We start from the raw sequence: 26,475 nt of genomic DNA on the forward strand, positions 1-26,475 counted from the left end.
GTTTGGAAGCCAAATGTTCATAATGTAAAATAAATAAATAATTGCTGGGCAAACCTAGGAAACTGAATTTGGAAAAAAATAAATTTTAAATCACAAACTGAGTTGGCACCTAGGGTCAGATTAGAAAAAAACCACAACAAAACATATTCCAATTCTAGAAGTGCAAATAACTAATCATTCTTAGTACCATAAAGTGTGGTTCTCAGTTGTAATGAACAATTGACACCAACGTTCAAGCTACGCTAACACATTATTTGAAAATATTTATTTAAAAAATATATATTTTCCTACAATATGGACATTTTCATTTCAGGTTGCTGCAGATGACCTCGACCAGGGTCAGAATGGTCAGGTGACATATTCCATCAGGTCATCATCCATGAGTGGTTTGTTCAGAATTGACCCACTGACTGGCAGCATCACCACTGGTGCCATCATGGACCGGGAGATATGGACACAAACAAAGTGAGTTTATTATCAGTCATTACCTCTTCTTTCTATGTTAGACTTGTCACAGTTTTAAGTGTTTTAAAGATCATTATTTTTACTTAAGTACTTACTTAAATTTTAATGTATATTCTGTTCTTGTAGTATTTTTCGTTGAGTGAAAAATACAAAAAATGGTTTGTGGTTGTACTTTGTCTTGTTTGCTATGATGGTTTATCCATCCGGGTTCAGTTGCAGTTCAGATACTGATATTCATTTCGTGGCACCAGGCTCGTTGTTGTGGCAACAGACCGGGGAACCCCACGGCTGGCTGGCTCCGCCACCCTCACTGTGATCATCGTCGACCTCAATGACAACAGCCCCATGATTCCTCTGCCTCGAGAGATCCGGGTGCCTGAGGGTAAGCATCTCAGTGGAAGTTAGTTCAGTGATCTTATCATAAAGCCTCGCATCGTGCTCCCTGGCAGCTCGCTCACTGGAGCTCAGTGTTTAAAAATCAGACCCCTTTTTATGAAACAAGTTATTGCCAGTGTTTCTGTATTCATTTCCTGTGTCTTCAGTCAAGGCTTTTCAGAACCGGATATTTCTTCATGAAGGAAAAAAAAAATGTTTTTCATTATAGACTCTGCTTCATTTCAGATGCAACCTAAATGACTTATTTTCTTTTCCCGTATCCCCTATACATATAGACACTCTTATTGGGACAGTTATCACTCAGGTTACAGGAAATGATGTGGACTCGGGACCCCCGCTCTCCTATACACTCCACCTAGATGCTGACAGCCAAGGCATGTTTGGAGTTCATCATTATGGGGGAGGAGTGTCTTTGACAGGGTCTCTCAACTATGAAGAAAGGACGTGGTACACACTAACAATCCGCTCATCTGACTCTGAACATCAAAGTGAAGCCAATCTTACTGTGCTAGTGGATGACGTGAATGACAATGCCCCCGCGTTTACTCAAGATTTATACCAGGTAAAATTACCTTCAAACATGTTTAAACACACCTCCGTATTGCATCTGTTAGAGAAGCAAATTGTTGTTTGAAAATCATTAGGCATCAGTTATAGATTTGCATTGTGCTTCTGAACAGGTGACCGTATCAGAACACCTAGGAGCAGGCAGTGCATTGATCACCTTGACAGCCACTGACCGTGACTCTGGTGAGAATGGAAGAATTACCTACAGAGTAATGTCATCCACTAAGAGTGGTTTCTTCATTGATCCAAGCAATGGTAAGCATAATGAGTGCATATTATGAGTTTATAATAATCTTGCACATGCTTTAACTGAGTCTTGTTTATGTTTAGAACAGGAAAGCAAACAATTTTTAAGGTTCTCCTTCAATAACACATAATAGAAACCTAAACATGGTATTTAACAAATTGTTTTATTAAAATATGCACTAAAATCACAAGAGCTGCTGTAACCTCACTTACTCCTGTCACTTTTTTTTTATTAATTAATTTGCCTCAACTAATTTTTACACTTTCATCTTGTACCCAAACCTGATATAAACTCTACCAAATATAGCAATAACATCATAGATGACTATTTATTCCTGATATTGTAGCTATCAGGGCAGCATGATATCATTAAAATGTCCAATATGCAATAGTGTGCAATAAATAATCAAATGCTTAAATTTGTAGTGTATAACTGTGATGCTGTTATGTGCAATAAATTGCACAGTCCTGATATTTATTATGGCTATTTTGTTTTTGAGTAGTTATTGCTAATAGCTGGAGTGCTTTGCAAAAGGATTCACACATCTCTTTAATAATTAAGTAACTTTTGGAAAGCTGGATGGATATAATAGCAGTTTGCGCTAATCTGATGACTGAATAACCTATTTTACAGATTAAAAACAAGAAATATTCTTGTTGTTAAGCTTTTGTGTCCATTTTTGTAATAATTTGGCAGCAAAAAGTTTTTTTGAATTGAAAATGTTGCTTATGTTGTTGAGATATGGCTTTCAATTAAAATGGGACTAATTGCAATTATTTAATTACAGACCCTGAAATTAACTTGATTAAAATTTTAATTGAGTCCCATTACTAATTCAAACATGAGGTTGTAATATGACTAAATGTGAAAAGAATTCTAGGGTTTGACTACCACTGAAAGTCACTCTGTTGTTTACATTGAACAATGTTTTTTGAAAAGTTAATTAAAAACATCCCTTTTTTGCAGGGACTCTTTTCATTAGCCAAAAGACAGAACTGGATTTTGAATATCCCAGCATTCTTGTGGCAATTGAAGCACGGGACCATGGTACTCCATCTCTATCATCCATCGCCACTGTCCAGGTCCAAGTGTCTGACGTTAATGACAACGCTCCCGTTTTCCACCAGTCGGAGTACAGAGCCACTGTCTCTGAAGATGGTCTTCCTGGATCAACTGTTCTCACATTAGAAGCTGTGGATGGAGACCTTTTCCGGGAAAACTGTGGTTTTGATTTTGCCATTGCCAGTGGCAACTTTGGTAATACCTTCCAGATTGAGAGCAGTGTGCACTTCTTGGAGGGCCAGGGATTCCAAACAGTTGGCAGCCTGATTCTGGTGGAAAAGCTGGACTTTGAAGTGGTCCCAACTTATAACCTGACTGTTGTGGTGTCAGATTGGGGGATCCCCCAGCGAAGCGCCAGCGTGCCTGTTCTAATCAGTGTTACAGATGCCAACGATAACCCTCCGACATTCAGTCGAACAGATTACATTGTTGTGCTCAGTGAAGGAACAGCAAAGGGAACAGAGATCTTGCATTTATCGGCCACAGATCCAGACTCTGCCCCCAATGGAGAGGTGCAGTACTCCATAAGCTCAGGAGATGAAACACATCTGTTTGAGGTGGATCCTTGGACTGGAGTACTGAGGCTGCAGAGACCTTTAGATGGCCAAACTCAGCTGTCACATATGATTGTTGTCCAGGCTACTGATGGCCAAGGCCATTATGCATTGACATCAGTAAATATTGAGGTCAAAGACATAAATGACAACAGGCCTTTCTTCCCTCTTAAATCAGTAACTGCAAGTGTCAGGGAGAACCAGCCCCCCAATGCCTTAGTTACCATGTTGCATGCAGTTGACCATGACAAGGGAGTCTTTGGACAGCTGAAGTATTACCTGTTAGATACCTCTAAAGATAGACAAGAGGACTTCTTCATAAATCAAACATCAGGCGAAGTACGAGCACGCTCTACATTTGACTTTGAGAAGGTCAACTCCTTCCATTTTGTAGCTGTTGCCCTGGATCCTGGCAATTATTCTTCCACTGTAACAGTACAGGTTTATGTCACCGGAGAGGATGAATATGATCCTGTTTTTGTCTCATCAGACTTCTCATTTGAAGTGCCAGAAGGAGCAAGGAAAGGTCAGATCATTGGCAAAATACAAGCTAGAGATGAAGACGGAGGTGTGGATGGCATTGTCCTTTACTCATTATCGGAAAATTCTCCTTACTTTGAAGTCAATGAATCAACTGGAGAAATTGCTATAAAGATGGACAGCAATTCTCGACATATGAGCCGATCTAAAAGAGAGATACGCCTGATTACTCTGGATGTTTCTGCTCACAGCCCTCTAGAGACTTCTCGCACAACAGTTGCCAAAGTTACCATTGATGTGAGCCATACATCTTTTGGCCTTAACACAGACATGAATATGCTGCTTGTCAGCGTCATTGCTGTTTCACTTGGGACCATAATGATTCTAATAGTAATTGCTGTGGCACTATTTTTTGTGAGAATGCGACACCACAAACGGGAACAAAGAACCCATAAAAGAAACACAATTTCAGGAACTCTGCTGCATAATTTTGAGGAAACAAAACTAGCAGCAAATGAAATTATATACCATCAGGCACTTCCTGGCTATGCATCTGATCAGAGTGGTAATGTTGGGGGTCCATACACTCGTGGGGGATCCCTAGATCCGTCTCATTCCAGTGGCCGGGGCTCTGCAGAAGCAGCAGAGGATGATGAAATCCGAATGATTAATGAATATCCTCGAGTGTCAAGCATCTCTTCCTCCATGCAGGAGCATATATCTGCCAGAGGTCCAGACTCTGGAATTCAGCAGGATGCTGATCAGCTATCAGATGTTTCCTGTGAACCACCTTTAGACTGGTTTAAAGGAAAGAAACTGAGCAGCACAAATAGTACTTTAATAGCTGGCCAGGTGCCAGTGTATAGGGATGAACGGGGTGGGTATGTGGGTGTTGGGCGAGGACTCAGCATCTCCCAGCCTAAAGACTATACGTTCCCAGAGGACGGGAAGCCTCCTGTGGACGGTTCCCTTACAGCCATTGTGGCCAGTGATGAAGAGCTGAGGGGCAGCTACAACTGGGACTACCTTCTTAACTGGTGCCCCCAGTTCCAACCCCTAGCTAACGTTTTTACAGAAATAGCACGTTTAAAAGATGAAACTGCTCCTGCTCATTCCCGCAGGTCATTTCATCATAAAGTAAAAGCAGAGTCAAGGATTGACCCTCCACCTCTCATAACCTCAGTGGCCCACCCTGGGGCCAAAACTGTACCTCCAAAGCCTGCCATATCGAGGACTTTCTCTCACTTGGCCTCATTAAGAAGATCTCCAATCAGGGCTGAGGGGTCCATTTCCTCGGTCGCAATGTCTCCTAGTTTTTCCCCATCTCTCTCGCCACTGGCAACTCGTTCTCCTGCAGTTACACCCTTCAGTGTCTCACAGGGGCCCTCTGCCTCCTTGATCAGCACAACTGAGCACAGTTTTGAACACAGCGAGGAGGCAGATCTGCAGATTTAAATGTTAAACTGCTGGTTTAAAACCCAGTCACTGCTGTTCAAAACTTGTGCTGCTGTAGGACCATAGGCTGCAACTTGAAATGCTCAGCTCTCTTCTGTTCTGTTTCTCAAGAGAATAAGTGTTACACAGTGTTACATTCAGACCAAAAAGTTGAAGCTGTGGTGCTTTTTAAGACAAAACATCATTTACAGGCCAAAAAGGATTATGCCTTTCTGTGTGTGCTTGTGTGTTTTATGTATTTTTATTTTGTTGATCAGTGTTAATTTGCACATTGAGATGGAGATTTATACATGATGTCAATATTTTGTACAAAGTAATTGTTTATATTTTTGTACTTACATGTGGTTTCTGTCAAAAACAGTAAAGTGTCAAGGGGTAGAACACACCAGATTATATCTGTATATTTGTAGCTTGTACTGTATGTCCGTACTGTATGTTGGTGACATTGTACATATTCTCAACCTCGTGGTTCAAATGAAGCTCCTCATCAAGGTTTTATGAATTTAGATTTTTGTATGAGATAACTGTAAATATTTGTAGTAGAAGGATCTTCTTTACTTTCCTAAATGGAACATCAGTCAGAAAAAAGTTTCTGTGATCATATGTTCAACTGATAATAATGAATGTGAAAAGCTGAAATGTCCTTAACACACGCTCCTTTAAACCGTACAAAGGAAAGGAGAACATGACACCCATTTTTCTTGTACAGTAAGAGCAACGGCTTTAATTTACCACTCTAAGCCTTACTGTTTTTCATGTTTTATTGTGAAAATTGTTAAGCAGATATGTGAAAAATGGAAAATCATTTACTCTGTCAGCAGCAGAACCATTCCAGAAAATGTAAGCAATTCTGCTACTTTAAAAACACGATAACAGGGCCATTCTGGGATCAAATTTGGGACAGATTTTTTTTTTCTGGTAAGTTTTTGTGTACATTATTTCAACTTTTTATTGTCAACTAACAAATTAAAAAATTTTGATTTTTGATCTTCAAGCAGGAATGTTTCAGTTGCTTTTACACAGAGATCTGATCATCTGCGTGATCATAATGTGCTTTCGGCTTTTACAGAAGAAAACATGTTCAGGTTTATTTCTTTAACTTCATAGTTCCCCTACTTAGTTGCCAGTTTTATAGTTATATTATCATCTTGCATTTAACTGTAAAACTTATTTAAACACGCCCAGAAAAAGAGGGGCTTGATAAATTATTTACAGTAATGTTAGAATATTCTGACCATGACAAAATAAACACTACATATTTAACTGAATAAAGGCACCTACTTTTTGTAACATTTTTATTTAACAGATGTTGAAAAAAATTGTCAACTGCCTCCTTTTACCGTCAGTATTGAAGAAAAAACACAAGAGAAAATATTGCATATCAAGTCTAAACTTGTCCTGAGTGATGTTTTAAGGAAAAAGTGCCTGATTAAAGTCCTTGATATCTCATTGTTGCCTCTGTTTCATCTTTCCAAGCTCACATTGATGGCCTAGAAATATCTAAACATATTTATTCCATAATATGAACTTGGGTTTTTATGTGAGGGGTTGGCAGGGATTGCAGTCATAATGCCTTTTCCATACACCAAAAAACATTAACTTCTTGTCAAAAATGTCTGGGTGCTTTTAGAACACTCAGTGTGTTTTGGACTGTTTTTAGTAGCAGCTTTAACCAAAATAAGTGTAAGAACATGTTAAATGTGACAGACACACACGCACACACTTTATTGATCCCAAAGGAAAATTATGTAGTTGTCCATAACTCCCATTCATACAAACCATAAAATGAAAGACCCACCAGCATAATAGGTCCCCTTTAGGTATGGTGTGTTAGCTGGGGTGGAAAAAAAGATTGTTGTTAAAAAAAAAAAAAAAGTTGTAAAATCGTCCAATTTCATTCCTATGGATGGTTTCTCAAAGGATATCTACTATTTAAGCTTTTATAAATTCTCCATTCCGAAACTCTCTCACCATCAAATATGACCAGCAAGAAAGAAGTGGCTCTTGAGCACCTCACTGCAGGCTGCATCCTGAAACAAATGTAAGAAAATACATTTTCAACAAGATGGGATAGAAGTAAGCAGAATCTAGTAGCAAGTTGAGGATACAGACAAGCTATAGGTCCATAACAGGCTCAGGTTATGAAATATGTTGGTTTTTTTGGCCCAAATCTGCCATCAGAAGTCAGTGTATTTACAACAGAGCTCAGTTGATATGAGTAAGAGGGCAAAAGGCAAGTAATTACGCAAGCTTAAATTAAAGGCTGCGTGTAAATCAAATGAAGTCTATCATTTTCCCATCAACACAAAGTTAGTACACAAAGGTTTACATTTAGCATGCAAGCTTCAGTGCCAGGCTGTCTTTTTGCTTATGTTCACTGTTGTGGCTTTCAGTGATTTGTCACTGCTGTCATTCCTGTGTTTTAAAAATTGTATTCCTAAAGGTAAGAAATCCATGAAATAATTATTTTTTTAAAATAATGCAATCAATATACCTTGCCTTGACAAAGTACTTTTTTTTTATCACAAAATAACTTGTTATAATGGAATTTTTTTTATGGCCGATCAACACAAACTGATGGTGAATTTAATTTAATTTAACAAAGAAAACGCCCAAAAAACGTGGTACGCATTTGTATTCAGCTCTGTTTTACCTTGACACCACTTAATATAATCAAGTATACTAATAAGTCACCTTATTAGTTATAAAATGTTCACGTTTGGGTGTTTAATCTAAATACATCTGCTCTGAGCAGGCCTTCTTCAATGAATGAGCAGCACTCTGAAGACCAAGGGACACACCATCCAGGTCAGAGAAGACGTTTTGGAAATTTTTCTAGCTTGAATGTTTCATGGACCACTGCCCACTTGATCATCCAAAACTGAGGAATACTGAAAATTTGCCAACACATGTTCGCTAATTTAAACAGAATAATAGGAGAAGTAGCTAGCAGGCTCATGGAATCTGTCAAAATGAAAAGTATTACTAACAGAAAATCTTTAGATCTTTAGTTGTTGGCCATGTCTAGAAGGCAATGTGAAGGACACGGCAACCAACCAAAGGCAGGAGGAAGGTCTTAGCGCAGTCTACCACATTTGTGTATGCTCTGATCAATGTGTTAATAATAGGGATATAACTTATTGTACTAGGAAGACCTTTTATCTGTTGTTATCGGAGGCCATGCTAACTAGCCTGAGCATTCATGGCAGACTCTGTTGTAGTAAACTAGGAGCAGTGCCGCATAGAGCAAGGGAGAGGTGTGAGCAGCGGTACACAAGAGGAAGTGTTTGAAAAAAACTGCTTTCTATTCATTCTGACAGAGCTTGAACTAGTTTGGAAAATAAATTTATCAAAAACTGTCCATCTCTAAATATTCTAAACTGGTAGAGATATACCGCAAAACAACTATTAGTGAAAGTGTCTCAGGGAGTCTGAGTAGATGTCCATCCCAAGTTTTTCAGATATGTGAAAATATATATTCACCACTTTTCTTACACCTCATGATAATGGACTGATTTCTGTTGGTCTATCACAAAAGTATCAGTGTAGTAAATTGATATTTTTCATTGTAATATGACTAAACGGGTGTTTTAATGGTTTTTGAGACACTATGAGCCAGCTGTGGTAAACTATATTGTAGAAAGAATACAAAAATGGTACCTCTGCTGGTTTTAAACGTTGCTATTAATGTTTTTTTTTCAGTTTCTCAGTAATATGAGCAAGCAAGTGAAGCAAAGGTATATGTAGTTTTCTATGTTTATGATATTCATGCTTAAAGCTGTTTTCCACAGAACAAACATTCATTCTTTGAAATCCTTAAACCTGTTGGAGAAGTGAGTGTTGCTACACATGCTGATCAGTTACACACTTTGATCAAGGAATATGCTGCTCAAGTCATTTCATGCATGTTGTGTAATTTTGCTCCGGTACCTGCGTTGCACACTTCCAAATGGATGCAACATTGTCTTCTTATTGCAACACAACGAGCGTCACAACTGTAAAAGCTGCCACCATTCATTCTAGCTCAAACCACATGTTGAGTTTGAATGTCTTGAATAAGCTTTTCATGAAAATTCTACTTCTTGAGAAATGCAAGTTTGTTGTGTTGAAGAGCTTGGCCACGCATTTAGACACATCATTCCCGATCAACTGATAGCAAACCACTTGAATGGCATTCCTCATTATTCCATCACATTTTCTAAAACCTGAGCTCTCTTTTTCTGTGGTTTGTTGAGACCTCATTGGACTTTCCCAGAGTATTGTTTGTCAGTTTAATGGGAACTTTTAAACAAATCTTTTAGTATTGGCAAACGGTGTGGGTTGCATGTGTACTTGACAAAGTAAAACCCAAATGCAGACTCATGAGCAGAGGCAGCAGAATGAAGAGCTCCCCCCAAAAAAGCTTTTTTTTATTATTTATTCTAAGAATCAAAACAGTTAAAACACTAAAAAGCAGACTATAACATCCTAAATCCACTGACAAACAATGGAACAAGACTGAAACAAAGAACAGCTCACTCATGAAACATTGATGACATGCTGGCAACAACAAAAAGAACTAAGTTCTTGTCAGGGCTAATCATCTAACAAACTGCATGTGTGGGGAGTCAGCTAAAAAAACAGCAAACAGAAACAGGAGGAGAAAAAAACAGAGGTGCACAAAGCAATATCATAATAACACATAAAATAAACTTAACCACAAAACAGAACATGTAAATACATTGGAAAAATCCAGACTTCCACACAAAACAAGAAAATCTCAAAGAGCATGAGACATAGAGTAAAACCCATAAACCATGACACGATGAGCATAAAACCCATTGGCCATAACAAGTACGGTTTCCAGATGCTGCTCATCGTGGTCTCCTAGGGGTGGAGAAATGTAGCTGTTTGCAAAATCAGTGAGTATTGAAATTACTACCTGTCCCAAGGCCAGGAAAGTCTCAATGTTCCTGGATCCAATAACTGACCAGTTACAACTTCCTTTACAACAGTAGACTGAGAAGTGCCATTTCTCAATAGTTGGGATACACTTTCTGGTCCGCTTTAGTAAAGATTAGCACCGACTCTCTCATGTGTTGTCCCCACTCTCAGTGGAAAAATAAAATTCTGTGGATGAATCAGTCTATCAGTTATGTACCTGGAGAAGTAACTGAGTCTACAGTGACTACAGTTTAGGAGGAAGAGTACAGTGGCCAGATTTTGTTTTTGCATATAACATTTGTTGAAAGAAAATGGTCACAACTCTTATGAAGGTTTTCCAATTCCTGCTCCTCAGAAACAGGATTCCAGCTTTGCAAGAAAAATGACAATGACAAGAATGCAATGGTTTTAACATGACTTGCACAGAAGATGCTTTGGCTATCTGTCACTCTCTCTGCCTTATGTTTAAAGGTATTTTCTATTGTGACTCAACCAAAACAGACAGACTTGTAAAAGCATTTAACAAGGTTTCAAGGGTACTTCTCATTTTTACAACCAAGGTGGCGTTCACATTTTGATGACGTTTTATATGAAGAGACTTGTGAAAAGATAAAAATCAGTGGCAGACATCCATCCCATACAAAGAGAGGGCTTGGGAATATTTGCATTTGTGCTTTTGTAGGGAACAGACTCTTCTGTGGTGAAACCCAGGCTTCCATTCATTAAATATATGAAGCTGAGCAATGTCTTTCCACTCATGCTTGGATTACCTATAAACACCTCATACCTGAAGCTTGCACGGAAGTCTCTGCTTCTTGTTGTTTCAACAGATGGCCAAGGTCCAAAGCATCCCATCCTCAGCTTAACATGATCCTTTCTCCAAACTCTTCAAAGAGACTCCCCCCACTCCTACGATCTTCATGTCTCTCATGAATTGTGTTTTTTCCCCTGCTCTTTCTTCAAGGTCTTGCCAGGCTACTTGCGTGACTAGAGAGAGTGGGGGGTTGGGGGGAAGGTTTCAAAACCCAATGGCACGCGAGCCCCAAATCTATTTTTGGATAGAATTCTTTAAAAAAAAAAAAGAAAAAGAAAAAAAAAGCCACAAGGAGAAATAGGCAATACTGGGGTGAAGAGTGTCTGTTTCTCATTTGGCTAGGCCTGCCTTCCATCCTTCCCCACTGCGTCAGAACCACAGCACTATGGAGAAAAAGGGTGGCTCAGACTAGGGAGGAGAAGTGTTTTTCCTGCAAAACCACGGCCAAAACTATGGACTCTCTTCTTAGACCCTGTCACTTAGCAACAAGGCCAGCCTGCTTCCCATTACCAGGCCATCTGCTTGTGTTTCAGGGTCGACTTTGTTTTGATTTGTTTCTACCTTTTTTAACTTGTCTTAAGTTCACCCTTTTTAAATGCCTGCATTTAAATGTATTTCTCATTCTACATTCAAAATACTATGCAGGTTTGGGAAATACATTTTTGCAAGAGACGCTTGCAAAACCTTTGAATAATGTACATTTAATTGAAGGCAGAAGTTGAAATAGTCTCTGAAAATTTATTTGAGCAAGTTGTTGAGACTGAAAAACAATGATGTCAGAGATCAATAAATTACAACATACAGGGAAAACCCGTAAAAAATAAATCAGTCCCTCAGACGAGTTTCACAGCAACTCTGTTCACATTATTTTTAAATATATGACATATGTTCAGTCTTTTTAAGGTGAACATTTCAAGTTAAGGTGATGCTGATTTCTTGAAATCTGAAAAAATATTTATTGAAGCATGTTTATTGTCTCTCAATCAAGTTTATATGATAATATCTGTAACAATTCATTTTCTGGGCAAATGTGTTATAATCTGTCAGTCTGGTGGGGAGAAAAACATTGTAGGCAGTACAGGAATTAAAATGAAGCCGTTCACCACAGAGTAATGACTCACAGCAGTATGCTGTGCTGATGGCAAGTATTCCTCATCACTGATTCACATCAGTCTGTATTTTACAGACAAGGCTAAATCGAACCCACTAATCTGTTGGTATCTCTTAAAAAAGCCTTAACAACTATAAAAGGCAGCAATAAACACTTTATAAGCAACTTCAGCACAACAGGGACACAACCCAATTTTCATTCAAAGATGAATTTACTCTGTTTCAATCCAAGTTCAAAACTAGACAGAATCACCCTTTATGTATCAGCAAAACTAAAGAAAAACAACAACATAATTGTTGTTTTGATGTACCCATTTTGTAATACAAAGCAGGGGAAAATTCATCATTTGTCAAAATAGGAAAAAGGACATTATCAATATTATTAATAGGCCATGGCTTTCAAAATTGCTGTAGTTTTTACATATACACAATTCTGAATCAAATTAAATAGGAGTTGGTCAAATGTGATTGGATGCTGAGAGAGTTATTGAACAATCTGATTAGGGAGTATTGAACCAGATTAAAGGTGCAGGACTATGACCAAAGACCTCTGCTGTTAAGTTTTCTTATTTGATCCCTAGCTAGCAGCCCTACACTCCTGCAGGTCCCAGTGGATGTTTCTACAATGTGTTCTTTTTTCTTTTAACACTTCATGATCTATGGCAGTGGCCTAGACCTCAAGTGGATTTGTCCGTCTTCTTTGTGTGACAACTGCTCAGACTTCTTTTCAGTTTTTAAATGTGGAAATTGTTAATTACATCTAAGCAATGCCTGAATTGTCTATACACATCTATGGCAAACCTGATAGATTTTTGGTTTAAAAGTGAATTCTTTTTCACCAAAATAATAACATGAACAGATTTGTGTCAAACCTTTGAATTCCTTTTGATGACAACAGGAATGAAGGGACCGTATCTCCTCAGAGCACACTCACCTTTATGGTTAATTCTTCAAAGAGGTTGCTTTGAATCTGGACCAGACTGTTATTACTTTCATGGGTCAATTGCAAAAGAATCTCCTTAAGGCAATCCAGTCATCACAGTCGAAGCTGGATCTACAGTCAATGAATATAATGATTGTTCTCCTGCCAGTTCATTCTTCTATCTGTTGGCATAGCTGGTAGAAGATTTAGTCTTAGCATCATTGCCAAGGTTGGAAACAAAGCCAGTTTCCTACCAGTTTTAAGGTGAATAAAATAGCCAGCACATTTTTGTCTTTTATTTTCTTATTTGACTGTTAACTACAAAGGCATGATTCAACATTTAAACTCCATTTTATTACTTTCTGTTTTGGAGACACAAAAAGACATGAAAGTAGTAGTAGTAGAAAAACATGGACACAAACCATATGGGTGTTAATTTATTGACTAAAATAACTAACACCCATTAAACTATTTAGAAACTAATCATTGATTAAATTATTTTGTTTTGTTGATGGTTGTCTTTTACTAATACTGCAAGGACAATTCCTCCATTGTCAGCAGCCCATGGGGAAAAACCCATCATCTTTGCCTGAAAAAAATCACAGAGCAAAAAGTCACAAGCTGTGGGTGAGAGAACGAGAGAGTGCCACATAGTTAGTGACATGAAATAGTAGCATAAAAGCGTGCATGCACGTTTTACAGTTAGAAACTTTAGAGACCACAAGCAAGTATGCACTCTGAGAGCAAAGTGCTTTTTTGGAATAATATACTTCTATGAAGTGTTTAAGATCTATTCTGGTATTTAGGAGCACATGAGGAGCTGCTAAAAACAGCAGATTTATAATGTAGTTCAACTCAGAAACCCTGCTGCAGCCCTTTGGATCAGCTGGAGGCTTTTCAACAAAGTTATTTGGACTCTAAAATAAAGGAAAGTTGCAATCCTCCACCCTCCAAGTTTCACGGATGAATTAAGGCATTCTAGTGAGTTAAAGGACAGCTCCTGGTCAAAAATAACAATGGTGTAGGCCAAAGAAATGCAAAAAGAATATGGTTGTAAATTGTTTAGGTCGCTGGAACATTTGTCTTTCAACAGTTTAAATGATTTCTACCCAACAGTTTCCTTCAACTGTGAATAATTCTAAACTATGTGCTAAGCCCATAGCCAAGCGGTTTTTTTAACCATTAGTGGAATATTGGAAAGCTAGATTATTACTCTCAGTGGTCACAAACTATTCACATGGTAGCACATAGTAGAAACCACATAGCTTTTTGTTCTTGTTGTTCTTGTTTTATACAAGCTGAACATAACTGGACTGATGTTCTCATCTTCCACAAAGTGAGCTAAGGTTACATTCAATTCAAAGCACACATTCATTGTGTGTGGTGATCCCTTCCTGTTAGCCCTTTGCATGTTGGTTCCACACAAATGCATGAAAACTATCACTGAAGTCCCACTATTTTGCAGTGGAACACATACACTGAAAAGTTTATTTCACATTGATAAGATTTGAAGATAAACCCATACAATATTTGACTCCAGTGCGTTAAAACTGTAGTCTGTAAAAACATCATACCACAGATAAATTAAGATAAAGTTTCCCCAATTAAAAATAATGTATGTAAAGGATTATTATGCATTCAACTGAAAACATACAGTGCCATGAGAAAGGTTTTAAACAATTGCTTTTTTTACACACTTTAAAATACATTTTGCATAAGGTCAAATAAACTTGACCTTTTGTGTCAAATAAAATAGAAATCGCTCCCTGATTAAATCATAAATAACTGCAATTAACCACATTTTCTTTCCTATTTCACTAACCACAACCAAGGCTAGATACTGCCAAACATGCAGAATCAATAAATCTGTTAAATAGCACTGACAAGATGGAGTGATATAAAGGATCTGAAAAAGCAACAGATCATGTCGACCTAAACCAGGGGTACCCAAAGTCGGTCCTGGAAGGCTGGCATCCTGCATGTTTTAGTTCTCTCCCTGGTTTAACACACCTGGATCAAATGATGGCTTGTTAGAAGGCCTAAGAAGAACATTGACATGCTGAAAAGGTTGTTACTACCATCAGGGAGAGAACTAAAACATGCAGGATGCCAGCCCTCCAGGACCGACTTTGGGCACCCCTGACCTAAACAAATTCAGGCTCAGGTGGGAAGACGGGAAAGTTATTGAAATCTATCAGCTTGGAAAGGTTACAAAGAAATTTAAAGCTTTTGGAACTCCAACAAACCACAGTGAGAGCCATTATCCACAAATTGACAAGATGTCACAAAAGAAGCTAGAGCAACCTCTAAAGCAGGGGTCTCAAACTCCAGGCCTCGAGGGCCGCAGTCCTGCAACTTTTAGATGTGCCTCTGCTGCACCACACCTGAATAGAATAATTAAGGCTCTGGAGAACTGATCTACACAAGGTGAAGGTAATTAAGCCATTTCATTCCAGTGTTTTGTACCTGTGGCACATCTAAAAACTGCAGGACTGCGGCCCTCGAGGCCTGGAGTTTGAGACCCCTGCTCTAAAGCCCTGCAGGCTTAACAAAGAGACTGCAACAATAGAAGAAGCCCCAGGGGAAAATTTGATTATTTGGTTGACAAACAAAAACAGAAAGACACATTTCCAAAAACATAAATTGCATTATTTATGTCTAGATAGGAGTGTGACGGCCTTTGCTGTAATTAGTGGAATAATAAATTCTGCTTTCTAGAAAAGGACAATGTTCATCACACAGTTCATGACATTAAATGCAAATGTGTTTAGGTTCTGCAAGGAGGATAATGATCCAAAACAAAGTCAAATCTTAATTTATAACAAATTAAGCTGTGACTATCCATGCTGGGAAACTCTCAGATATGGTGAAACTGAAACAAATTAGCAAAGAAAAGTGGACACACATTCTTCCATTGTGTCGTAGGACATTGACTGCCAGTTAAGACTGGCAGAAGCAGTTATGGAAGCAATGGACCTTACCAAGCTCCGCCCACAACCGACCCACGTGACCGCAAGTCTCACAAGCAAAGCCTCGTAGCGCGTTGTTTCTATGTAAACATGACTGATTAATGCATCATTTCTACAGGATTTTCACAATATATCAGCTACTACAATAGACAGAGGAAATAACAAGTTCATGTCATCATCTGGGAGGAGGTTACTGGTTTTTCAGTCACAAGCTGGTTGCAAACCTGAGGCCAGCAGGTGTCAGTCAGTCAGTTACGGTAGATCTGAAATTTGGTTTGATGACCTCAATATGAGAAGCTATAGACTGATAAGAGGAACCAAAGAGCTCTGTTGAGGTAAAGACGCCATTTGTTTGTTAAAAGTTTATGAAATATATTTTTTCTATTTGATGTTTGTTATGAATGACGATGCGACCGTCACAAACGAACGACGTAATTAGTCCAGCCTTTAGAAACTACAGCGGCTGTAATGCGCCACAGCAAAGGTAAACAAAAGTAAAATAACCCGAACAGGTGATCAACTCAAAACCACTCGTACCTTTTTACTCTCTCTCTCTTTGTGGTTTAAGCACACCTGTTACCGTATCAACCGCCTGCGCCCCCGCAAGACGAGCAAAGATTACGTTAAAAACAAAACATTCAGTCCGTTACGATATCAAGTTTCCAGGCTTGATATTTATTTCTGGATTATTAAACAGCGCTTCCCTGAACACAGCGATGGTTGATTGACCAGCTGTACTTTGTGCTAGAGTGGCTAACACGAGTAACAATTTAGTCCAAAGCCTTTTCTGCTAAAATAAAATCTTTAGTGTGTGTCAGATACAGTACACATTGCATATTGATCTGTTTAGCTAACGTAAGACTGTGTAGCAGACAGGCTTCAAGGTGTAGAAGTTGTATCAGAACTGCTATTATGCTGTACTTAGCTAACGAGAAGCGTGTGTTTGTGAGACGGCCACCCACGTGACCACGTAGAATGTGCATCAGCCAATGAAAAGCGGCCCCTCTGGTAAGGTCCATTGACATGATGCCGGCTCCGCCCCCAGGTTGACGTAGAGCAATCCTCCCCCAATCATCTCAGGGCACTTGTCAGCAACTGAGCAATCAGCGTTCCAAGAACAGTACTACGAAAATATTGACAGTATCTATCATAGAAATCACACTGCAGTGAGAGAAATTTTGAGGAAAATAATAGATAATCACGGTCCCAGTTGTCAGTGGGTAATATGCAATCCCGACAGCCGTTACCCAGAACATGTAGAGGGCGGAATACAATTTGTTACATTTCCAAAACAAAAAAGAAGTCTGGAATAACGCAAGAAATGGATCATGGACTGCAGCTGACCTCATATCCAGTTGAAAGTAGCTGAAGGACGGAAGCTACCACGTTAGTCAGCACCACGAAGGTAACTGGTAGTAAACATCGCAGTTTTTGTCATAACACACTTAGTGATAGCTCTCTGCTAACTACTCAGGCTCCATGACTCACGGCTGACAGCTAAGTGTCAATAAACACAACTCAGTTAAATTAAAACAACAATGAAAATCATCTAATAATTTCCAGATCAATACATGCTTCTTTTTATGTAACTGAAAAGAAGCAGTTACATATTTTACAGTCAACTGAAGTCATCCCTGTGGTTTCCAGGCAGCCACATGGGAGGGCGAGCTCACAAAGGTGTAGTGTTTTTATTTTTACAGCAAAATTGTACAATTTGCATGTAGATTCCAACAGTAGCTCCATGGCAACATGAAAACAGACTGCGCTAACTGCTATATTGGCATTTAAACACCGTTTTATACTACTGTTTATTTCTAAGCATTTTCCTGAAGGCAGATTTTCACAAGCCGGTATTATTAAGTCATTACTCACCCATTTTGTATGTGCAAAGTGCATCCCACAGCATTCACACTGACATCCAACCAGACTTTGTGTCCCTCATTTTTCCTCTGGGCTTTATCATTGATTTCTCCATTATTTCCCGCTAATAACTTTACAGACCTAAACTAGGACTAGTTAGAGAGTTTTCTGGCCTGCCATCTTTGCCTCAGTGTTAGTTTATAAAACAAAAATGACTCAATAAATGTCTTGGATAGCACATTGAGGTCCGTTAGTCAACCTTAACAGTTGGCTTGTTGAGGACAGCTCTACAGGGCAGGGCCTGTGTCATGTCTATTGCTTTTTCACGTAAATGATCAGTATGGTTTGGATTCCTTTTACCCTTAACAAATTTAATCATCACTTGGCATTTTTATTGATATGAACCCAAGTTAAATGTGACAGAAAAGTAAGAATCTGTGGAAGCATAAATACCTCTCCACTGTAATGCAAGTAGGGAACACTTTGTCTCAAAAATGTCAAAATTCTCTCAGCTGTTGCTTTTTTTTATGGCTTTGCCATGATCCATGTCCTTCTCAGTGAGTGCCTTTCCTGTAAAATGTAGAATATGACAAAGCTTATATTGCATGTGTATTTCAGGCTGCCAGTCTTCATATCTTTCCTGGTTTCACTTAGCTCAGGAGACAGACTTCATCTGTAAATCAGCATGTTATCAAATAACAATGTGGTAAGAATGGTGGAATCCAAAGTATTTTGACATTTTTGAAATACTACTGAACTACTGAGTAAAACTGAACAAGCATGGCACAGAGTTTGTGGAAAGAATTTTAACTTACAGCCCCATGTGCTTTAATTTGGATGCTCTGAGTGTACAGGTACTTCCTGGAGGTGTAAAGATAATTCACCTTTTACAAAGGTTTGGCATTAATATTGTTCAGAAATATTAATGCAAGACAGATTTTGTCACATACACTGTCACATACGCAGCATCACATAAAAGTAATGCCTCATGATTGAAAAACTTTACAGCTTTAAGAAAGCATTTGAATTTGAAACTTTAACCCAGGACAGGAATGCAACTGGTGCATGCAGAAAAACTGTTCCTTTAACATAAAAATAACTTCACATGTGAAGTTACATGTATATTACGTTGTGATCTGACAAACCACAAAACACCAAGTCTGGGTTTGGAGGCGGTCTCCGTTTATTTAATCTGTTAATTGGGAGATATTAGCATTAGCACATAGCATGTGCTCCAGTTCTCCAACCCGAGCGATACTAAATAAAAGTGTTAGCATGCATCAAATGTTATAAAGGCGTGATAGCAACTCAAATGAAAATATCCAAACACCTATCATTAATACAGAAGGAAACATAAACATTTGAACAATATAAATGAAAGGATTCCAGTGGATTATACAACTTGCCTCTCCCCAGTGGAATGAGTAACAAAAGGGATGAGGAAATTAATAACGTAATATTTATAGTAGTGCTGGAGGACCCTGAACAAAAGAAGAAGAAAGTAAGGCGGAGCTGGAGGACCAAACGCCTTATAGCAGACACAGAGGAACACAAGGACAGTCAAGTATAAGGGGAAAAATACATTAAAGAAAATATTTTGTGAAAATATACAACTATTAATATGGACCCAATTACACATGTTTACAAAAAAAGTAACACATAAAGAGTGGAGTTTAATCTCACATATAGTTTGCTAAAACTGTCACCATCTGCCTCTTTAACACCTAATATGTGCTAAAGTGACAAAATATAAGCAGTGCGAGTTATTTATATCACAAAAGTCTCATTCTAACATAAAAATAATTTTCCAAAGACAGAGAAGAAAAAAGGAACCTCTCTCCATATTTGTCACCATTATGCAGTAAAAATTTCTAAATTTAAACATCATAGGAGAGCACAGATTGCTTCTGGCATTTTCATGAAAAACTGTGGAATGAAACAGCCAAACTGTAGGGAAGGATCAGTGTTAATTACGATTGTCTATTTTTGCAAGACTCATTGGAAAAAAAGTGACTTCCTGTAATGTACCACTCATGATCCATATGTTGGAGGATAAAGATCAAAAGAACATGTCAGTACAATAATGAAATATAAATAATGTATTGTTTATTAAAATTTAAAAAGGGAATCAAGGTTTGATTGTGGCAGAGCTGCAGAGCTTTATATCCAAGATATCAGCATATGCTAATTACTGACAACTCCAGATGGAACATGCTGAAAAATTAAATGTGACAAGGTAAATCAGACCATCTGAGTGCAGCTCGGTGTAATTCACACTCTGTGATTAAAGTTGAACTTCCCCAATTGTTAAAAGTCTGAAACACTTACTTTTTGCACTGGGTTGATGAAAAGGTGCTGATTTTTCTTTTTGAACATGTGATTTAAAGGTTCAAAGTGGATAGTTTCATATTCAAAGAACGGAAAGTGAATCATGATTTTCACCTAGAAGTTAACAAAAAAAAACTGTAAATGGCTTCTAAGTTTAATAAGATTCTGCCCATTTTAAAAGCAGCGTCTTTGTGACTCCTGGTCCATTCATAGAGTCTTCAAAAGCTTTCAATTAAAACTGAAAAATAAAATTAAACACCTTACTGCTGCTCCCTGACATTATTTTTCACCCTGAATATTTTCTTTGTTTAAACTAAACTGAAATGTTCGACACACTGCATAACCAAATGCTGTGACAAAAGATTTTAACGATATTCCCAGGGGTCTACAACCTATGGCTTCAGTATGGAGAGCGGCTCTTTGGACCTTCCACAATGGCTCTTTATTACTTTGACTAAAAATTGTACATAAACACGGAAGTTTTTAACAAATATGATCTTTTTCATGGGATAATTACTTCTGGCATCCTTTAATTAAATGTCATTTTTTAAATTTATATCTATTTTTCTTATGAGGCTCGACACTATACAAATAACTTCCCATAAGAAAACGTCATATTTTTGAATTTTTTTGTGTGTTTTTCTTTTATTAAAACCTTAAAATGGGGGAAAATAGTCATTCTTTAAAAATTACAACATACTTTCTGTATTAAATATTTATAAAAAAAAATTATAAGTTGTTTTTTCAAAAAGTCAAGTAGTATTCATGGCTCTAAACTAGTTTTATTTAGCTGGACTGAGGGCAAAAATGGCTCTTTGGCTTTTAAAGGTTGCAGACTCCTGCTCTGGACGATGTTAGGGGTACCAAAGTCACATGGCAGATTAGGACAACACCTAATCTCTATCAAACAGGAATAGTGTGCCTGGCCTTTAATGATGGGAATCGGTGAGTGTGTTTCAACTATTGAGGAATCACACCTCTCAGCTTCCCTTCAGGCTGTTGGGAAGGAGGCTGAGGCCAATAGACTCACCTCAGATTTATAAGGTGCTGTGTGGCTTTTTCGGCTGTGAAACATCGAACCAGATCTTTACCTTCAGGGACTTGCTGAGCAGATTCTAAAAGCTTAGAATCAGAGTTTGTAATTTTTTCCTTATGGAACTGAAGAAGGTTTCTGAACATGTCTTTGAAATAATTCTGACAGGGAAGGAAACAAGGAGCTGGAGACTGAACAAAGCAAAGGGCTTCCCTTTCCTTGTTTTTCATGTTCATTGACAGAATCTCAAAGTGTAGTTATAGAAAGAAGGATAGCTAGTAAGGGAATGTTCGGCTTTCATGTTTTCTGTTTGCCAGTGATTTGGTACTGTTAGGATTTTCAAGCAACTGCCTTTAGCATGTACTGGAACAGTTTACAGAGGAATGAGAACTGAGAGGGATTCACTCTTCTAAAGCGATGGTTCCCAACCAGAAAAATATGAATCGCTATTCCTGGTTAGGGCGTGAGCCTCTGGGTCCAGTAAAGGAGCTAAAGTATCTTGTTGTCCTGTTCAGAGATGATGGCAGGATGGAGAATGGGATAAATATTTGGACTGTGGTCTTGCCTGACGCAATGCAAGCATTGCTCCGGTCTGTTGTGGTGAAAAAAAGACCAGAGAAGAAGCAAAAAAAAAACTCCTGCCTTACCTCTCTATACATGAAATATGTATTGTGACTGGTGCTGTCAACTTCTTAAAAAATGTGATGAAATTAATCACACTCAAGCACTGTGATTAATTACTGTTCTTAACTCTATGAAAATGCAAATTTTTTTTAAAAAAGTGAATTTTTATAGTCACTATAAAAATGCAACGAAGCTATAATTGACCCAATAAAACTCTAATGGTTTTATTGGCTCAAACCAAATGTCTCAGTTTTTTATGTTCAGGAAGGTTTAGAAGAAGTAATTTGTTTCAAACGTAATGTAGAAATGCTAACAATAAACTGATTGTGCTTCAGTGGAAGGATAATTCATCATTGCAATAAATGGTCTATCTACTACCTTAGTTTCATCCAAGCGTTCACCACTGTGTGTTTTAAAGTGACATTTTCCACTCAGTACACCAGTCTGACCCTCCTCACGCATCTCGCTGACTTAACACACACTGCGTTGTTGAGTGAAGTGCAAGACACTGTCACACACTACTTTGAACTAAGTAACCTTTCCTTGGGAGAGAGGCTTTTATGTAAAAAAATAAGAAAAAAAATTAAATGTGAGAATTCTGCATTATGAAATATTAACGTGTGAAACTTTTTAGATCAACTGTTAAAGCTCATGTACCGGTAACTTTTATTTTATATATTTTAAAAATATGTTTTTTACATATTTGTACATATCTGTCTCCATGTCGTGACAGTACAATATGAGACATAATCTGTAAAAAGATTAGGCTCCTCCACCATCTCCAAGTACTACTAGCAGTGTAAAGAAATGTACTGCTTCTGGTCAAAAATAACCAATCAGAGCCAGAAGGAGTGTTTTAGTGCTGTCACTCTACCTAATGTACGTTGTGCTTAATTCTACCGATGCAGATAGGTCACACTCGTCTTACACCGCTTTCGAACCCGTACACGACACTATTATTTTCACCAAATTAGATCTCAGAAACACCTAGCATTTACTGGAAAACGGCTTTCAAGACACCTATTGGGCCAGTTCTAGTACCTAGTTATGCCTTTTGGACTGTCTACTGCTCTCACATTTTTCCAAGCTTTTATGAATGACTTGCTGAGAGATTTTATTCTAAGTCTATAGATGACCACAAACGCCATGTCTGCCTTGTTTTACAACATCTTCTGGAAAACAAGTTGTTCGTTAAAGCAGAGAAATGCGAGTTTCCCAACTCATCCGTCACTTTCCTTGGTTTCGTGCTCGAGGGCGGACAGGTAAGGCCAACGGAAGAGAGAATTAAGGCGGTGTTGGAATGGCCAACCCCTGAGATATGTAAGCAGTTGTAAAGATTCCTCGGATTTGCCAACTTTTACCGCCACTTTATCAGCAACTACAGTCAGACTGCCTTACCTTTAACAGCCCTTACTTCTACTAAGACCATTTTCAGTTGGACCCCGGAGGCAGAGGCAGCCTTTAAGAGATTAAAGACCCTGTTCATCAACGCACCTGTGCTAATTCAACCCGACCCCAAGAAACAGTTCATTGTCGAGGTTGATGCATCTGATACCGGCGTGGGAGCCGTCCTCTCCCAGGTTTCCAAGATTGATAATAAAATTCATCCTTGTGTATTTTTTTCTCGCAGACTGTCTCCCTCAGAGCGTAACTATGGGGTGGGCGACCGAGATCTTCTGGCTATCAAATTAGCCTTAGAGGAGTGGCAGCACTGGTTGGAGGGTGTGGAACATCCCGTGCTGGATTGGACGGACCACAAGTCTAAACCCCCGCCAATCCTGCTGGTCTCTTTTCTTTTCCAGATTTAACCTGTCCATCTCTTACCACCCAGGTTCTCGTAATATAAAACTGGATGCCCTGCCTCGCCAACATTCATCTGATGATTCGGAACGAAAACCCGCCACTATCCTGCCTCCCAGCTGCACTGTTGCAGCGGTAACCTGGGAGATAGAAGACCTTATCAAGTAGGCTCAGCAAACTGAACCAGCCCCTGACTCCTGTCCGCCACTCCTGCCCGCTGGCAGTCGGACCTTTCCCTCCATCATCATGGATTCCAGAACTTACCTGTCCGCCCTCCAAAGCCGTCTCCGAGCCTTTGGACCTCGCTCAGCTCTGCTGCCCATCCGGGACCCACACTATACAACCCCTCTAGCCGAGATCATCTCTACCCAGAAAGTAAGAACAGATTTCACTTTTCACACATCCCGTTTCCCAGCTGCCATTGAACTCACCATTCCTTCTCGCTGTTCCGTAGAGAGCTGAAGTCAGCAGAATCCTCCAGTTGGACCCAAACCACACCAATATCGTTACTGGTTTATTATTACAATAAATATTCTTCAACTGATTTTCTCTCTCCTGTGGTGTTCTGCATGTGGGCTAGAAACCTAAACCCCAACATGGTATAATGTGCTAATGACCGAGATGCGATTAACAGTTCCAGGAAAACCATTTATCTGCCATCATCTGTGGCTATGCTAACTAGCTGGAGCATTCATGGCAGCCTGTGTTGTCATGAACCAGCTGTAGCATAGCAGACAACAGAGGTGTTGTCAGTACAGAAGGGTGACTGACAGCGCTAAGACCCTCCTTCTGGCTCTGATTGATTGTTCAAAGGAAAGCAGGTTCATAGGGAGAAGGCAGAGGAGCTCGATTTTTTTTTTCAGATCGTCTGTCTCATAACATAGTGTTACAACATAGTGATGGTATCAAAAAAATATGGAAAAGCATGTTTTTTCCAAAAGTTACATACGTCTGCAGTAACTGCCCAAATTCTGACCAAACTGACCGAGTCCTGGAAACAAGAGGATGGAATGACCCTCCTCTAGTCTGTAGGTGAGGCAAGCCTTAGAAATAAGCGAAGGATTTCTATCAGATGAGAGAAGCCTTATAGTTAAGCGTGGCACTTATTATTTGGATGCTTCCTGGGTCCCAAGACACAAGACACTGTTTATCCCTTCTGTCCTTGAAATGAGCTGAACAGTGGCACTAGGGAAATTGATGTCCTGGGCCTTGTAACCCCTGACCCAATTTTGGATAAGAAGAGCACAGCTAGAAGGGTGGATGCCTTCTTCAACTCTGTGTTTTGGTTAATTACTATTGTCTGCATTTCTTGCAGTGTGATATATATATTTTTTTGGTTTGTAAGTCAAGACTAGCAGGTTTTTGATGATGCCTTCTGAGGGAAAATCCTAAATATTCCTACATATTTAGGAAAAATCCTAAATATTCCTAGAATTCTCCTTAAATATTTTAGGAATATTTAAAATCCTAAAATATTTAAGATTTTTAAATATTGCCTTCTGATAAATACACAGTGAGAATGCAATCATGAACGTAAAAAGGGTAAGGCTTCAAACCAAAGTTTGAAAATACTATTAAATTAAAAATATGATGCAAAATGCTTTCCCTTTCTGGTATGCAGAAGGAATATCCATTTATTGAAAGTATATCCCACCCCAAAGCATCTGCTCATTGTATTCCCAAGAAATATCTCATCTACTTTCATCTTTTTGACTGTATTAAAAAAGATTTGTGGATCACTTTCATCATCCTCTGACACTCATTACCTTATGATGTAATGTGTGGGAATTTTAAAAAAAGAAGCAGAGTTTTTTCTGCTGCTGGACCATTAACTGAATCGGGATATTTTCCACACAGAGTGTACTACAATAGTTGAGATTTGTACCATTATTTTATCTAAGTGACTGTCAAACAGCGGCAGTTTCATGGGCCTCCGGGGGTCTGAAGCGTTGGTGACAGAGTAAAAAAGATCAGAGGCCATCTGGTTGCATCGCTTTTCTCACTTGTTCTGTGATTTAGTGAGTATTCCCTTTACATGTCACTGTACTATTTTTCACAGCATACAAATTGTGTCCTATGTGATAGGAAAATGAAGTAATGCAAAAAAGAAATTATGATTCAGATGTCTGAGCAATGTCAGATGTTTTATACTTTGGAAAACATTTTTTCCAAAGTTTAACAATGTTTTTTTAACCATTTGAAAGGTAAAAACTTTAGTTCCTTTAACTTCTCCTCCATTAAATATTTGTGGCATAGCTGAATCATTGCTGTATCAGCAGTCTTTTGCATCTAATAGATGACAGGCCAACTGGCACACCTTAAAAAGCCAGTTTTAGTAATTGGCTTTACTCATAGTTTTTAAGTTTGTGTGTGCATGTGTAGATAGAGTTCACATTTGCAGGAAGACTAACTCTGACTGAACGTTGTGTGTGAATGTTTACTGTGACCTTTCCAGTCACATCTAACACAGACATTGTTGGCTCTTCTACAGGAGCTCTGTGTCCAGCCTATGGTCCTCTTTGAGGTGCCAGTAATCCAGCTGGACTTTTAAGACAGAAGTAGTAACCAACTTTAATTACGGTTACTCCAGAAATTGCAGACCCATCAACTTGTGGGTAAGCAGAGCTCCAGACTTGGATTAAGATTGTTTAGATGGAAATGCTTTCCTAGTACTTCAGTGTTGAAGAATTCTGTTCAGATGTTTATAGAAGTCACTTCACAGAGACAAAGTGAACAACTGTATCTCTTATTACTCTATGCTCTATTGACTTTAACTGAAATTAGATTGACAGATAGTCAGTAAATGATCTTAAGCAGGTGTTGGAAATTACTTGCCCTAACTTGACCACATTGTCATAAGTCATTG

General features: G+C 38.6%; 1 protein-coding gene and 1 long non-coding RNA gene across 2 annotated transcripts in view; both read left to right on the plus strand.

Annotated features, from left to right (window-relative positions):
- LOC122832680 (protocadherin-16-like) overlaps nt 1-6,675 on the plus strand; it is a 91,153-nt gene extending 84,478 nt beyond the window's left edge. Inside the window, exons 17-21 of the mRNA XM_044119673.1 lie at nt 314-465; nt 717-847; nt 1,137-1,423; nt 1,542-1,683; nt 2,642-6,675. Coding sequence (XP_043975608.1) covers nt 314-465; nt 717-847; nt 1,137-1,423; nt 1,542-1,683; nt 2,642-5,226 — 3,297 coding nt within the window. The 3' untranslated portion in view covers nt 5,227-6,675. The remainder of the gene's footprint in view (nt 1-313; nt 466-716; nt 848-1,136; nt 1,424-1,541; nt 1,684-2,641) is intronic.
- A 10,471-nt stretch (nt 6,676-17,146) lies between these two features.
- On the plus strand, nt 17,147-24,143 carry LOC122832599. Its single transcript, XR_006370853.1, has 3 exons — nt 17,147-17,369; nt 23,641-23,984; nt 24,064-24,143. It is a non-coding gene; the product is annotated as an uncharacterized LOC122832599 (long non-coding RNA).
- The last annotated feature ends 2,332 nt before the right edge of the window (nt 24,144-26,475 follow it).

The sequence above is a fragment of the Gambusia affinis genome, linkage group LG06 (assembly GCF_019740435.1).
Source record: "Gambusia affinis linkage group LG06, SWU_Gaff_1.0, whole genome shotgun sequence".
Lineage (NCBI taxonomy): Eukaryota > Metazoa > Chordata > Actinopteri > Cyprinodontiformes > Poeciliidae > Gambusia > Gambusia affinis.